Source organism: Sapajus apella, unplaced genomic scaffold (assembly GCF_009761245.1).
Source record: "Sapajus apella isolate SASKATOON/1434 unplaced genomic scaffold, GSC_monkey_1.0 scaffold97, whole genome shotgun sequence".
Taxonomy (NCBI): Eukaryota; Metazoa; Chordata; class Mammalia; order Primates; family Cebidae; genus Sapajus; species Sapajus apella.
The window spans coordinates 7,268,024-7,285,178 of NW_022437037.1; the positions used below are offsets into that span (position 1 = coordinate 7,268,024).

A 17,155-nucleotide genomic window follows, 5' to 3' on the forward strand; every position below is an offset into this window, starting at 1 on the left:
GCATAAATCCTGCACGCAGAGTTCCTGCTCTGCAGGAGACCTGAAGATGAAGAGGATGAAGCCCCAGGAGCAGTGGTCACTTGTAGGTGGAAGACTCTAGCTTCCAAATTTTTGGTTCAGGAGTCTGGAATTCAAACTTACTTTACCACTCTTTTTACAACTTGAATCCCTAGCTAAAAGATGCACGAAAACAGGAAAAAGGGGGTAACTGCATCTGGAAACTGACAATTTAATGCCGGTTACTAACGACTGGATCAGAAAATGCAAAAGGAAAACAAATACATACTTGGCTCAGTTTCTAACTAGTTTTCTGCCGTCAAGGCAAAAGCCAGCTGCTTTGTTAATTATTCATGAGGTGGGCTCTGAAACGGTATAAAAGGGAAGCAAGTCAATCGAGGGGAATTTGCATATGCAGATCGACATGCAAAAGATAGTCTCCACCTATGGGGTGCAGTGGCTGTTCCTATGTTGTGAATTCAATATCTTTAGGGTGGCATTTACGCGTATACTCTCTCAAGTCTCCAAAACTCAGGAGAGAAGGAATGGTGGCCAGACATGTCTGAAATGGGTTGCCTGAGCTCTGTAAGAGGCGGTATTGTCCCAGCTCATTATCAATCTGGTGTGGAAATCGATTAGCAAGTAAGAGACATGATACATTTATTTCCTTCATGGTACATAAACATTGGGAAGAGACCCTGTTCCAATATTCCTTAGACAACAGACAAGTGACTCTGCTTGATTCTTGGTATTAACAAGTTCAACAGTAATGATGGTGACAGAAAACCCAAAACCACATTCTCTAAGAATTACTTACTGTAACTTCTACTCCAATGACCCGGATACCTTGAAATAGTTGTAGTCTTACCAAAATATCTGAGGCATCACTGACACCAAAAATGAAGGTGACAGTGTGGGTTTGATTTCTTTCTTTCCATTGCAACTTTGATACCAGCCCTGAAATTCAGCAGCACAACACCTTGTTATGTACTGCACAGCCAGCTGAACTTGCCTAACTTTCATCAAAGGTCTAAACTCTGTAAAGTTACACTTTGACAAAGACCCTGTTCCTCTTGAGAGACATAGAACAATATTCCTCTAGAGGTAGCAAGGAAGGAAAACCCCTGGGAATTGCTGAATTCACTTAGGGGAAATGCTAAGACAGGGCATTATTAGAGAAAAGTCTAGAAGGTTATACAGTATATACAGTGGCAATTACTGGGACTTCATCTTTTACCTTGTGTGGTTCTGATTTTTTATGATGACAACCAGCAACTGCAATTATAATGTGCTAAAGGCATGTAACAGGTCCTTGAAAGTATTTGCTGACTAACTCATTTTTAACATCTCTATTTCCTGGTGACCACAATCGCTCCTCAACCAGTCCCCCAGCTTTTACCCAGCTACGTCTACTCCTGCACAGCAGCCAGGTGATCCCTTTCAAACCTAGGTCAGATCACACCACATTTCTGCTCCCGCTGCATTCCGACAAAGACGCAAGGTCCTACGTGATTCTGCCTTGGCCAGCGCCCCCTTTCCATCCACACTGCCTTCCTTGAGCTCTTCTGCACCAGCTGTTCCCAGTGCCCAGGACACTCTTCCTTTAGACAGCCACGGGGCCCATCCTACTCTAGGCTTTTGCTCAGGTATCACCTACACAATGAGGCTCACTCTGACCCCATTAAAAATGCACTCTGCTGTGTCACCCCTTCCCCTTCCCCATCTCCTTCTACCTATTCCATAGCTCTTGTCACCTTTAAACAGACTAATTTATTATGTTCATTATGCTCACTGTCTGCTGCCCCTCCACCCCACTAACATGTTGGCTTCACAAAGGCAAGGATGTTTGTTTTGCTCTCGCATATATTCTAAGCACTCAGAATAGTGTCCAATTTGATAAATATCTGTCAAATGATTTTTAAAATATTTCTATCTACATATAAACAAAACGATGCTACATTGTTCCAATACTGGTAAGCCAGCCTGACATTCTTCTCAAAATAGCAGGTAACGAACAACGACAAAAAAAAACCTGTGCGTCCTCCAGCATGAAGTAAGTCTCATTAGACATGGGTAAGTCTCTGGCCAAGACATTCCATGATAAAAAGTAGCAGTGATGATAACCCCCCTTTGGCCATGCACTGCTAATTACTCGAAGTGAACTGCTAAGTCCACATCTAATGTACGGTGATCCCTGGAGCCAATTTATCCCACAAAGGGTCTATGTGAAATCAATACCAAACTCTTTAACACATTTCCTAGGAATTGGGTTCATGGTCTATGGCTCTTCCTTAGCACTGCTGTTTCTCATTTTATTTTGTGCCTTCAAATAGGAACTGCTTAGGTCTCATATTTCCAGCGCTGGTCTTCATCTCCAATTTCCATCTCTACAACTACTTCTACGAACGTGTCACATCTCTTCTATCTGGTTTCCAAAGAAAGAGAAAGATCAGATCCCTAAGATCAAAGTTGTTGGGCCAAAACTCTAGTCCTGATATAAGCCAAGATAAAGCCTCATTTGCGCAAAACACAGGGAAGGATGAAATTAACATTTAATATCACTTTAAAGCCTTCCGTGCCTGCTTCCAAACCCTGCAGAATTATGGAGATTGAAGGCTTTGGCTGGTGAGCAGAGATCCCAGGTTGGTCTCTCAACTGGTTTGGGGGTATGTGGGTGAAGGTAGAGGACAGCTGGGCTATCCACTCCACAAGCACCTAGGAAATTGACTGACCTTTCTTTGCCCAGGAGACCCTCCTCTCGCTGGAGTGCACGTAATCTTCAAATACTGTCTGCAAGACTGTGGCTCGCTCTCGGATTTCCTGGGGGCCAACAGCATGGGATTTCTGAAAGGGTGACGGAAGGATTAAAGGAGAGACAGAGTCAAAGTCAGGAATAATGAAGCAGTTTATAATAGATTTAATAACAGTAAAATCACACAGTAACCAGCTAGGGGCCAACAAGGGTAATCCTTTCAATATTACTAGGGAAAAAAAGGAGCTGTAGAGATGTTAAAGTCAAGTAAAGATGAGGATGGCTTTATGAGAGAGATCAGGTCTATTTACTTATTTACTTCCTTTTCTTCCTGACCTATTACCATGCATGTTCAAAATCAAAGGCCTCTGGAGACACTTTGGAATTTTCCAAGTCCAATTCAGACATGTAAAACATCATCGAACATGAGCTGTTTTCAAATGGATCTTGGATCTCCTACGAATCTTCACCTTTCCCTTGTATGCATCAGTGGAACACTGACCATTTCTCTTCATGAGCACTCCACGGTGACCTGCCTAAAATTCTGCCTTAAAAAGTTACCCCCTATCCATGAATTTCAGAGCATGCTTCCTCAGTGCCTAGAGCAGTTCAGACTTCTAGTGTTTCGGATTCATTCCTCCAGCCCATGGCCACTGTGCTGAGTTCCCAGGAACCTATTAAAGAGTGAGTGGGCTGTTCCAGGAAACCATGTTCAAAGGCTGCCTGGATCTCTGCAGCAAATCGTTCCTGTGTAAGAAGTAATATCTGTGTGCATGCGAAGACCCTACAGATGGAAAATGTTAATAAAATTCACAATTATTTTCTTTTCATCTTCAACAGTACCAGAGGAAAAAAAAATTCCTTTTAAAACATCCCTGCTTAAAAACTAGTGGCTTTTGTCTCCAATATCTTAAAACAAACATGAGTGTTTTTTCTACTGAATGTGAAATCGGGAGAACACAGATTCTCTAACCCAAGGAGGCCCACCTGCCAAGTGACACCGATCACTTGTGTGGTACTGGTGCCCTCACCTCTGCCCGCCACCCCAATGTGGACCCCTGGGGAAAATCCAGAGTGAGACCCAGGTCCTGCTGCTTAACCTTGTAGAGGACGGGATATGTATGAGCACTCTGCATCTGGCCTAATCAAGACTCCCGAGCCTCTCTTTTGCCTTTAAGGCTGACAGAGGAAGAACAAAGAGGAGGAAAGAAAAAGCCTCATTCTCTGGATCGACGTTCATCTCTATATTAAGAGGCTTAACAACCTGAAAATGTTTTTAGTTTAGTCAAATCATTCCTGCTACCTGTTTGGTTGATGACAGTCTCGCTGATTTCACAGTACAATACAAGGTCCCCCTAAGGCTTCTATCCGCTGAAATGTCAGGAGAAGAGTCACTCAGGAGCTGTGTTACCAAAGTGGACATTTGCTATTGTCATTAACAAGGATTTTTTTTTTCTACCCTCTTAACTGATGTGAAATGCAAACTTTTTTTTTTTTTGCTGCCCTCCTTTCGTTAAGCCACCTCAGCAGCGCAACTGTCACCTTCCCTGTGTGTGTGTTTTTTTTAATATGAATGTGAAATTAGCGAGGATGCCCTTTCCCCTGGCGGACAGAATCCTCTGTTATTAAAAAGTAAAGCACTTTAATAATGAAAACTTTTCCCTCTTTTTCTTGTGTTTTAACTGTTTAAAATTAATGAGAAGGGCAGAATGGTTGTCAAAGAGATATTGAAAGCCGGGCAGCCAGGACCGAATAAGCACAAAAATCCCTCTAGAGTGTTAAATAAACAGAGCTCCAGCCCTCTCCGAATCCCTCTGTTGGTTATTGTATACATTCTGTAACAGCTCTCAGAATAGATCTGAGAGCCAGGGAGGCAGAGAGGTTTCAGAATTCCAATAAAGGCCTCAAATTAAAGACAGCCTGGTGCGAATTCCAGGAGAAAATTAAAGAGACCTCAAGCTTAAGTGACAGGTGACTTGCTTCTGTGTCACAACTGTCAGGGGATTTAGTGATAATATGGCAATATATTACAAAGGGCTTTTCTTATTCCCCCCTTTAGGTTTCAAAATGAGGCATCTTTTCTTCCCAACAAAAAAAAAAAAAAAAAAAATTACATATATATAATGTGAGTGTGTATATAAGTGAAATATGTAGGGAAAAAAACACGATAGAACTAGGTTCACAGGTTTGAAATGATGAGGTCAGTTTTAGTAAAATATAAGAAAAAGTTAATGACAGAAAACACAATATACAATACTTAGGAAAAAATATCTTACTCCTCCCTAGCCCCCGCTTCCAGAAATACCTTATTTTAAAATTGCCCCTCTTGAGAACGAATGAGGTATTTTTCAGTTGTCTTCTGGGGAGGACAGTCTAAATTTAAACTGAAGACAGAGGGGGCAGAGTTATGCAGCAGCATCTCAGCCCCAGACAGGTAAAATGCGCCTGTAATGAGAGTGGGTCAAACCCCTGAGGGCACACGAATACCCCGCAGGACCGGCTCTCCCACCCTCAAAGAGGAAGGCTCAGTATTGGTTAATGAAGCTAACTGGCAACTAGCGGACCGTGGGTAGTTTAGAAAAACACATTTCCAACCACCATCTGCACGCAATGCACCTTTGTCTCTAATATCCTACTGATCCTGGAAAAAAACAGACCATCAGAAAGGATGAGAAGGGGGCTGTGAACTTATTTTAAGATCTCACAGTGCCAGCAACAGCTCCTTTGTTAGGATAAATTTACGGGTATATTTCATAGGACAAAAACCCTTGTAGGAAAAACATGGTTGGGTGTGTGTATATTATGATGCTGAAGACTTCACACCTACCAAGAAGCAGCAGATGAGTCTAAGATAATTAGGCTGAAAGTTTTGGTAGTAGCAAAGGTGGGTTTTTGTGAAAGCCTGTGCCTTAATATTGCCAACTTCCAAGGTATTTTTAAGCTAAATGGAAGGGTTTTGTTTTAATCACTTTATTGCCAAGCTGAGTTTTACCGCCATGGTCCCTAGAACCTTCTGAGTGCTTCCCAGTAAAGTTGAAAGATCAAATTTATTCTCTTTGTAGGCAGGTGAACATTCACACACCCAGACATAGCTATATATATTTTATATACCTAAATATGAAATATACATTTTACAGATGCTTCACTCGCTTTCTTTCTGTTCACAGAAGCCCAAAAATGTATGTGCCAAAGGGACATTTACCATGGGTTTCAATCGCGCTGGGTGAAAGAGAGGGGCGCTGTAATGAGGTGTCTGGCTGTGTGTATAAAAGGCCTCGCTACTGAACCCACATTTACATGCCTGGCATTAGTTCACAGGCTAAAGAACTGCTCAAATTGAGGACAACAATGAAGACACACGGTATTTCTTATGCACAATAGAATTAAAAAATTTTTTTTTTTTTTTTTTTTTTGAGACGGAGTTTCACTCTTGTTACCCAGGCTGGAGTGCAATGGCGCGATCTCGGCTCACCGCAACCTCCGCCTCCTGGGTTCAGGCAATTCTCCTGCCTCAGCCTCCTGAGTAGCTGGGATTACAGGCACGTGCCACCATGCCCAGCTAATTTTTTGTATTTTTAGTAGAGACGGGGTTTCACCATGTTGACCAGGATGGTCTCGATCTCTTGACCTCGTGATCCACCCGCCTCGGCCTCCCAAAGTGCTGGGATTACAGGCTTGAGCCACCGCGCCCGGCCAGAATTAAAAGTTGTATCCAGCATCTACTTTATTCATTTCACTACTGACATGTACCACACACATCAAACACCCTCTCGGGTTGTGTATCTATGTGGTAATTAGTAACACAGTCAATTTACTTTAGTTTTTTTTTTTTTCCCTCTGAATTCAAGTGAAACTTGGCTCAGCAAGTCAAGTCCTTACCAGCATGACACCTAGAGCGAAGGACGGTTAATTTAGCGTTCTAAGTTAGGAAAGCCCAACCTTGCTTAGCACTTTTTTTCTTTAAAAAAAAAACACCAAACCTTAAAAATATCCAAGCATTCATTACTATCTATCAGGGCAGGAGCTGGGGCAAGATTATAACATACAGTTTCCAGAGCTAAGAATCTGTGAAGTCTGGAAGTAGAGCACTTTCTGCCTCATTTTGTTTAAACCTCACAACAATCGTGTGTTTTACAGATGGAAAAACTGAGACTGCGGAGAAGATACTCCGTCTGATGTAGCAGAGCTACCAGCTGTGAAGCAAGGATGCAAACTCGGATTCGTGTCTGTAAGGCTTTGGGGCCTGGCTCTTACTCGTGAACTTATGACCGCTCCTCAAGTCTCAGGAAGTCTTTGAGGCTGGCCTCAAGCCAGGGAAAGGCTTAAGGAGAAGAATTTATGCTGCAAGGCCACAGAAGGGCAGAAGTTACCAAAAAAAAAAAAAAAAAAAAAAAAAAAAAAAAAAAAACTAGAGCTTTTTGCTAAAAGAGGAGGGGGAGATGCAGCTGCTCCGCTCCTTCTCTGGGGACACGTCCTTCAGGAGAGGCTTCCTGCCCTTCCACATCTTCCCTGCGCTGTGTAGACATACAACCATCAACTCCCTGGAGAGAAATGATCTGTGCTCAGGGATAAAGGCTGACATCAAAGCCAGGCCCAGAGAGAGTATACGTGAGACTAGGTTTGATCAAACTCACCATCTCATTTTGTAATTGTACTACTTGCTCTTATTTCTGGAGCTGGCAGATGCTAATGTTCCAGTTATTATGATACAGCAAAAAAAAGGGCACTGGGATTCGTGTCCCTGAGTCTGGGCTTTAATTCCACATCTACTACTAACTGGAATGACTACAAATAATCATGAAAGTTACAGTAATAATAAAAAATGCCCTTTGGGCTGGGTGTGGTGTCTCACGCCTGTAATCCCAGCACTTTGGGAGGCCAAGGTCAGGAGTTTGACACCAGCCTGGCCAACACGGTGAAACCCCATCTCTACTAAAAATACTAAAGTTAGCCAGGCACGGTGGTGCATGCCTGTAATCCCAGCTACTTGGGAGGCTGAGGCAGAGTTGTGTAAACTCAAGAGGTGCAGGCTGCAGTGAGCCAAGATCATGCCACTACACTCCAGCCTGGGCGACAGAGCGAGACTCCATTAAAAAAAAAATGCCCTTTGGTCCTACGCTTTTTACTTGGGGCTCCTGGACTATTTCTCACATAATCCTCTGATGTCCTTAGAAGAACACTATTTTTATCTCAACTTTACACACGAAGAAACTGAGGCTTAGAAAGGTCCAGTCCTTGCCCAATGTCACATGCTGGTGACAGATAACGCACATGACCCTGAGGCCATCCTCTTAGCCACTCTGCTACGCTGCCTCCCCGAAAAGAAACTGAGGCTTAGAAAGGTCCAGTCCTTGCCCAATGTCACATGCTGGTGACAGAAGAGAAACGTGACCCTAAGTCCACGCTCTTAGCCACTCTGCTACGCTGCCTCTTCGAACAGCTCCCCATCTGCTCCCTGCCGATCCCACGGAGTGGTCCTGGTGCCATAATGAAGTATCCGGGGAAACGTTAAAAAAGAAACCAAAGAGCCCCGTAACTAGAATTTACAATAGTTCCAAAAGAGCGGAAGTGCACCAAGACCAATGAAGATCTGTCTCATCACTGGTCAACTCCCCTAACAACAAAGTATTAATAAAGGGTGGTCCAGAGGCTTGCGTGTCTCATCTGACTTGCTTAAGGTGACCTGACGACCAATGGAGTCTTTAATAGCTCTTATTGTTCACAGGGATCTTTGCCGTGGTACAATTTGTTGATCAAATTTTACCTCTAAAAATGACTAACATTGCTTTATTTAAACAACAATTCAGTTCAATTGTCTTGGTTTTGTTGTACTAACAAAGGCACACTGGTAAACAGTTAAATATGTGTGCTTTGCAGTTAGAGTTCAAATCCCAGAATGACCAAGGATTATTAGTGTGCCCTATGAAAGTTCCTTAACCCTTCTAAGTCTCAGTTTCATCATCTATCAATTGGGGCCATAGCTACCTTCCTAGATGGCCAGGAAGATTAAATGTGCCCATGCACGGAAAGAGTCTAGCCAAGTCTTGGGTTCAGAACACACACTTTGCTGATAGAGGCTCTGGCTATTTCCTCTCCTTGTGTCACATACATTTCCTTAGATGCTCTCTAAAACAAGAGAACTTAAGTCAGGGCCAGTGAAACGGGTCCCTCCCTGCTCAGGGAGAATACTGATCCAAATATAGGCACATGCTAAAGCGTGAGAGACACTCTCAAGCGCGACCTATCTGGCCCTGATTTTCCAGTCCGTCCTTAGACATAAAAAAACAAATGTAAAATATTCAAGTAATTAATATCCCATAGACAAAATTACATATAGCAACTGTGCACTCACACACATGGAATGCTGAGTGAGGGGGTGGGGTGGGGTGAGGGAATAATGGTATAGTCAGGGTGCAGCCATAGAGAAGGGGTAGGAAAGGATGTTCAGGGCTGTCTGCACCTGCTCGGAATCTCCATATGGAACTGCACGGATAATAAAAATTTTTCTTCTTAATGATCTCAACTTTACTCTTCCTCTGTGGATAGCACACACACATTAAAAAATGGATGAACTAAGTGTGTCTGAAAGGAGACACAGAGATCCTTACTTCTTTCATGCTGTCTGGGATAGGCAGGTCTAGGCAGCCGTCCTTGCTGATAATCTGGACAGGGACCACCGGGGCTGAGCATGTGACGCTGCCTCCAGACTCATTCTGGCCTGGACCTCCTTTCTGGGGAGCCTGCTGCTGTCTGGCAGGCTTCCAGAATGGACCGTAGCCCACTCACTGGATAAGAGCAGCAAACACATCCAGAAGCAAAGATGAGAAAAAAAAAAAAAAAAAAGGATCGAGATCTGGCCTCATCTAATGTTCATGGTTTTTAAATGTTTTGCTTGACAGAGGAAATAACTCACACACACAGTCTCTACTACCCCAAATCAAGAAGTGAGTCACGCCTGTTAGCAGCAAGCACGATAAATAATAAAACTCACCTGGGTTCCCCATCGTTTCCCTTTAAAACAGTCATCTCTGGTCAGAACACACAAAATATCTTCCATCTTAATCTCAGAAACGCTGTAAAAGGAAGGGCATAGCAAGGTAAACTTTCTGCTCTTTCGATAACACCCAAAGACCTTGATGCATAAAACTGACCTATTCTTGAGCTAATTAGACATGAAGTAGAAGTGACACCTTCTAGGAAAGGAAATATTTTCCTAAACTCTTAGGAATTGAGAAGGGGACCTCTATGATATTAAAGGGACAGGATGATATTCCTGACAATTTCTTTCCTCCCTGATGAATTTGAAATAGGCTACATTTAGAATTTCCTTAATAGAGATTATGTCATTATTTCTTGATAAATCTTGAATACCAAACAAGCGTGCTCGCTCACTGATCAACCCCTTGGCTTGAGCAGATGAAACAGAAAGCATTTTAGTCTTTTTATAATGAAGAGGAAAAAAAGGAAATAAAAGGGTGGCCAACCATCCTCCACTGTGGGGTAAACACCCCATGAGGGTAACGAGAGCACAAAGCCCATCCACAGCAGCACTGCTCCGTCTTCTTCTACCCTGGAGGAGCTTCACTATCCTTGTCTCTTAATTACTGAGGGGTGAAGACCAAGGGATCTCTGATGAACCCAGAGCTGTGTGCCAAGCAATAGTACAAGAACTTGGGCTTTACTCAGGAACAGAAGCCACAAGGAGCCAGAACACAACAGTCAGAGCTGCCTAGTGGTGGAGTCTGGAAAACCTCCGCTTCATCCAATCGACTGCAAGTCCACAGCATCTGAATGTAGGAAGCAGAGAGAGACTCGCATGTCAAGACATGAAGGAGGAAATGTGCACTGCTGAAAACAGTTTCCCAGGGAGAAAGGGAAAGAGAAGGAGGAGTTCGGGGGGGAGAGGAACAGATCATAAAAAGACAAATGATTTTGTTGTAAGTTCTTTTTATAAATGTAACAGCAAATTAAAACATGAATGGCAACCTCTTAGGTGGGAGAAGACAATTCTCCCCCTCTCCCCCAAAGGTTACTCTGACAAGGCTATGAATGAAAATGTCACGTCTCTGACAGCGATTTACCTGAAATGTGTCATCTCCTCCCTGCACACCCCCAGCCCTCACCCCTCAGCATCCTCTCTCTGCTGCCAACTCACAGCCCTATGGATGAGTGAAGTCTTTTTACAGCAGCAAGAGTCAACCAGAGGAGGCAGTGCATGCTCTCAAAGGGCAGCAGTTGGAAGGAGAGTGCCCAGGACTTCACAGAAATCTATTTTTCACAGGAGAGAGGAATGCGTGGATATTGAACTTGCCTCTTATTTATGCCTGAAACCGTGAAAGAAGGTGAAAACATAGCCCAGTCCCATCTTTTTCTCTATCTGATTTGCTTCTATTCATCACTTTCTTTCTTAAAAAAGAGGAAAAACACAAAAGTAAAAGAAATACCAGACCTTGGAATCAAATCTTGAAGCAGAGAGAAAGAAAAAAAGAATAATGCCATTTGCAGTCCGGAATATAAAAAGCTAAATATGCCACAGAAAGGCAGTGTTCTCAAGTGCATGTGCTGATACTCCAGCCAGAGCAAGGCTCATGGGCTATGTGTCCACATGGTGATGTGAGGGACCACACACCCCAAGCAAACAGGAGCTGAGAGGGAACTCGAATGATTTACAGTTTAAAAGGGCCTTCTTCCTCTTCCTAAGAAATCGCTACTTCTGAGGAACAAAGCAAACCTACTATGATTATTTATGGGTCCATCAACAGATCTGAATCACCCCATCTTAGTATGAAACGAGATGGGTAAATAAATAAATTCAGGGAACTGTCTTATGCCTGATCTAAGAAATACATGTTTTGATGAAGCATTTACATTTTAATAAACCAATGATGATTTTCATTAGAAACACATTTAAAGGGGAGGCAGAAAAAAGTTAAGAAGTTGACAAATACAAAGAAGTCTAAAGAACGCAGAAGCAAAGTTCTGAGCATCTAGACAGAGGGGGCAATGGCCCAGGAACCTGTCTCTTGCCCTGTCTGCTCCATTCAACTGCCAGGGTGAGCACTGCAGCACTGGTCTAGGAGGGTAGGCAGCCATTTGTGGTGCTGGCCCTGGCTGCTGAGAGCCTCCGCCGCCTTCTCAACCTGCCCCGTGGCGCCTCAGCCCACCCAGCGCCCCGCTGCCCGGCTCTCATGTTCTCAGGCACAAAACTTGCACACACTTCCTCCTCCTCAAAAAGTATTTCAGGGTGTACCTTTTGGATTCTAAAAATGTTTGAGTCTGCTTCCCAATGCACACTCTGCAACTAGTTAATACTTTTTCCTTTTTGTTTTTGCATTAAGTCAAATAAATAGTTCACGTATAGCTATCCAATGTAGAGCATTTCCTCAAACAGAAATTGGGAAGAACAATGCATGATGCAACATAATAACCCAGATTCTGATGTCTGTTTAAGACAATTACAGCAAGCCCATGAGGCAGGCAGCGGTCCTGGCCCAAGCCCCCCACAAGTGAGCGTTCAGGGCAGACGCCAGGGTAATGGGACTCATGCAAGGACCCTTCCCTCCTCATGTAAATGTGCTTACACCACCCTGCAGAGTCTCCACCAAAAGACCGACACTTCCTCCTTTCTGAAGAGACTGTGTTGCCACTGAGTTCTCCCCTTTTTAATGTGGGACTAAAAAGAAGGGAGTCATGCAAATGCAGGCACGCTATTTTTTTCCAGACAAGATCATCACAGCAGATGACAGGATCTGTTATGTCTTTAAAATACACTGACTCTCTACTACTTTGTGCCTCTGCTAATCACCGTTTTCCCTTCTCAATTTTAGCTTTACATTTGAGCCCTTCATAGCAATCTCCTTGAACGTGTTCTTAGAGAAAAATGAAGAAAGCAAAGAGGGCCACCTCTGCTGTTAACTCTGGCCTTAGACAATTATCACTGGACTCTGTAACTGCTGTCACTCATTTTTCTTAGGAAGAGGTCATGTCACAGTGAATGAGCAAGGGGGAACATCCAGACAGCTGCGGTCAGGAAGGAACGGGAGAATGGGAATTGGCAGCTCTAGAATGGAAGGAGGACGAAAAGAAGCGTGGAGTGACTGATAACGCTGTTAAGGTGTGGTGACTACATTTTCTATCATGGGGCCACAACACCAAATTCTGAAAGTGCTTTCTCATGTACACAAATTCCTATGACAGAGGAAAGCAGCCCCCAGCAGCACTGTGACGGACTCCCAGCCTCTGAGAACAGGGTCAGGGAAGAAAAGGAAGCCGGCTGTGCCAGAGGCTTGTATTTCAACTTCCCCAGGGTTTCTGCTGCACCTGCCTGGTGGGTGTCGGCTTCGATGCTGAAAGGGCCACAAAGGGAGGCCAGCCAGCCTCCAGCTGAGGGAGCTCAGAACTCAGCAGCACTGGGTGAAAAGTGACCGACTGATCCATATGAGATTTCTCTCACTAATAAGATACGATATACACATCTTCCTTAGCAAATAAAAACCACTCTTTTCAACTGACAGATTGTGTTACAATAAGGAACACAGGAAGAAAGGAAAACTCCAACTATATTTTGGCCCCCGGCATGACTACCAGGGCCAGGAGTAGTTTCCAGCCACCCTCAACACTGCAGGGCACACGGCACATTTTCTGAACAAGCCCCAGTGCATAGGTGTTCACACTACCAGCCTTGAAAGCGTCTGGGGAAGTCTTACTAGCATGAGAGGCTGAGTTCTGCAGGTGGGAGGTTGGGCAGGGCCTGGTGGGGACAGCCACACATGGCTCCTGCAAGCGAGTGGGCAGCAGAGCCGCCAGGTCTGGAACCCAGGGCTTTACTCAGGGGTACGAGGTGCTGGACTGTGACACACAGGTAGCGGCTGAACGTGCTGGCGGTGAGTGTAGTGTGGATTTCAACTGCCTCAAAGTCATTTCCCCCGGATTTATCTTCCTGGGGGAGGGAAACTGTGTAAGGAGTAAAAAGCATTATTTTTTTAAAAGACACATCAACTTTGAAGATACAAATCATTAATTGCAAGAAATAAAAGTTGTGAATAAAAAGCCTTTCAGAAGCTGTGAAGATGATGCACACTTACCTCGCAGCAGGAGAAACGGAACACGGTCTCTGAAAGAAAACCAAGTACAGCAGACCCTATGACTTAGTCTGGCAACGCAATGAAAACTGTCATGTGCTGAGGATATTAAGGGTTTTAGTTTTTGCCACTGGCTATTCTGGGACTCATTTAGGGATCACAAGGGTTAATGGCTCTTCGTCAGCTTACAAGGCCCATCCACTGTAAAAAGCGACAGAAAGTTAATTAGGTGAGATCAGCTGAAACCCCATTCAGGTTTCTGACTCACTTGATTTTGTGAGAAGCCAACGAGTTGACATATTCTGCCTCCGAAGGAGCCAAAATGAGCAGGCTGCTCCCATGGCAGCCAATCCGGGCAGTTCTTCCAATCCGGTGGATGTATTCTGCAGGTGAAGACGGAGCGTTGTACTAAAAAGGGTAACAAAAATGAAGGCATTCACAGATCAAGGGGCTGCCATTAATTGGAAGTGCAATACCCCTCACCTGCCTGCAGGTATCCCAAGAATTAAATCCTGGTGCTATGGTTACCCTAACACAATCACAAGGAGAAGTCACTCAACCCTGAAACTCCTGGCTTCATTGGAAATAACAAGGCTCTGACACGCAAATGTGAACAGTGGCCAAGTTTCCGATAAACGAGATGTCTTCTCATCCCAGTATCTCCTTTTTAATTTTACTTCTCCACAGGTCTCTTCATTTTCTTATTTACATCTTTTCACTGTGGTGACTGTATGAGGTGAAAATGTAGGCAGGTGGGGGTAAATTTCTCCAGGATGACCACATGACCTTGACCTACTTCCTTGGTAGACAAGGCCACAGGGTGAGGTGTCCAGAGGACACAGGAGGGTGTGGATGAAGGGGCTCCCTGCTCTGCGGGCAGAGTCTACCTCTGCTGCCAGGCCACCAGGAGCAGGCCCCAGCAGCTGGTTCCCACCAGCCTGCCACAGCCCCACGCAGTCCTTCAGAATGAAGGCCATTCTACAGAATGCGGGCAGGTGAGGGGCAGGTTCTCTGCAGGTAGGGACGTGATTCTGCTTGCATGGAGAGCACTGCCGACTCAGAGAAAAGAGCAGACTCTATCACTCATTACGATGGATTACACACAGCATTTTATGTTTTCTATGGCAATAACTTCGTCATCATTAAAGCTAACTGACCATCCACTCATTCTTCCTTCCCCCCCTCCTTTGATGCTACACAAATCAAAGAGCTGAGGGCCAAGGTGAATATAATGTATGGGAAACTAGGCATATTAAATGAATCAATATTCACAATATAAGCTCTACATGATCAATTCTGTACGTCTGGCCTCCCGTCTATTAAAAATCATCATTGTCTTATCTTCAATTCACTCTGTGGCCAGCAGGAAAGACACAATGCCTCCAGTTCTAAAGTGATCATCCGCAGTGAGCATATCAGATTTCCTGGCCAGTGACAGGCATGCAATCCCACTAAAATGTGAATAAACCATGACTCACATCAACAGGGTACGTGTCCCCCAGCCCCCACACAGAAGGGCTTAAAAATACCATTCTGCAGACTAACGAAAAGAAAAAACAAAACTAAAACCACTAGACTCTAGTGCTAACACCTGTACCCTCTGGCAAAGCATCTAAGACTAGAGGTATGTGTAAGATGCTGTCAGGAACTTAATTGCTCCCTGCAGGTCAATGTACATGGACACGGCTCTCAGGACAGCTGAGCCGTCTCCTTCTGGACACAATGAGGCCTCCCAGGGGCAGAGGTAATTCCCGTTATTTTCTGATTGTTGAAATTTTGGTTTGTGACATGAATTAGTCTGGAAGCAGGAGAGCCCGTCACCTCCCGCTCATGAATGCACATTCTGGCTGTTTTGCTGCAGTGGTGAGATGGGCTGGGTTAAGGAAAGATGTCAGAGGAATTGTACAGATAAGGTTGGTTTGCTGCCTGGTTACCAGGGCAACACCCAAGAGAATAATAATAATTATTCTACTTAAAGCCAATGCATCTACTCATGATCATATCTTCCTGCCTAAAGCTTACACCTTAACAACTGAAAAATTACCTGAACAATCCACGTGACTTGAGGGAGATCTAAGCCCCGAGCTGCAACATCCTTTAAAAGAGAAAAGAATATGGTTTAACACTGAGTTTCTGAAACCTATCTGGGGTCCTGGATATGTTTGATAATCTAACACAAACTCTGAGAGTTCACCCCCCAACAGTGCATGCACATTCACGAATACATGTGTATGCCTGGTATGTACGTACACACACGTGTACACACACACACGCTCCTGCATACAACTTTATGGGGCTCAGGGACCCACTGCAGTCCTCTTGTGGTTAAAAATTCTGATTTAGGGGCAAATTCTACAGAACCCATTGGTTGAGAGAGTCACAACACCCTTTGCTAAAAGAATTGACAGGTTAGCCTAGAAGCTTAAGCAGTAATTATTAGCTGTTTTAGGTAAAGAATTCTGAACACTTCTAGCACGTTTTATTGATTTACATTTTACCTGAAAGACCACTTGATGATGAACACATTCATGGATTATCATCCCTAGCCCACAACTATGAGCAACTCCTAACAACAAGCTGGCCTTGAGGAGTGTTCTGGAACATCTCCCCTCAAGGCACTCACTGCAGGGGTGAAGTGCAAACTATTTACTGAGGATTTTGCTTTCTGGCCTCAGAAAGCAGCAAGGATCTAGTAATCCCATCTCTTCTGATAGCTGGATTCGAACACAGGCCAGACCCATTAATCACTTCAAAGACCTAGCTAGACAGCTGAAAAACTAAAAGCAATGGAGATTGATTTTTAATTTTATTTATCTTTTCGACTGGTCACCACCTAAACAGCAAAAATTCTCTGTTCTCTCACCATTCTAGCAGACTAGAAAGCAGGAATTTCCCCGTCTTTAGCATACTTTAGCACTCAGCATTCATTCTTCAAGAATAACAGTCACAACAAGCGTCCCAGTCAACATTTACTAAACACCTACTACCCAACACGCACACTACACTGAGAATTTCACCTGCATTATCTGACTAATCCTCACAACAACTATGACCCCCATTTAGCAGAAGAAAACCATAGTTGAGAGAGATTAAGTATTTTGTTCTCAGACACACAGCTGGGAAGTAAAAATAATCCTCAAATCCAGGTCTGCTTTGCTTTTTCAAGGTCCTATTATATTATACCACATTCCACCACCAAAAATCAACCTATGTCCCTCATATGCTGCTGGTGGGAATCTCTATATCCAGCAAAATTACATGTGCATTTGCTCTTGACCCAGAACAGTATCACTTCTAGAAATCCACCAAACATATTTGCTCATAT

The 17,155-nt window shown here is 43.9% G+C and overlaps 1 protein-coding gene across 1 annotated transcript in view; it reads right to left on the minus strand.

Annotated features, from left to right (window-relative positions):
- Positions 1-17,155, minus strand: part of DDX31 (DEAD-box helicase 31) — a 76,741-nt gene that overhangs the window by 20,995 nt on the left and 38,591 nt on the right. The window contains 4 exon segments of the mRNA XM_032257689.1: positions 2,730-2,841; positions 9,741-9,822; positions 14,099-14,238; positions 15,875-15,925. Coding sequence (XP_032113580.1) covers positions 2,730-2,841; positions 9,741-9,822; positions 14,099-14,238; positions 15,875-15,925 — 385 coding nt within the window.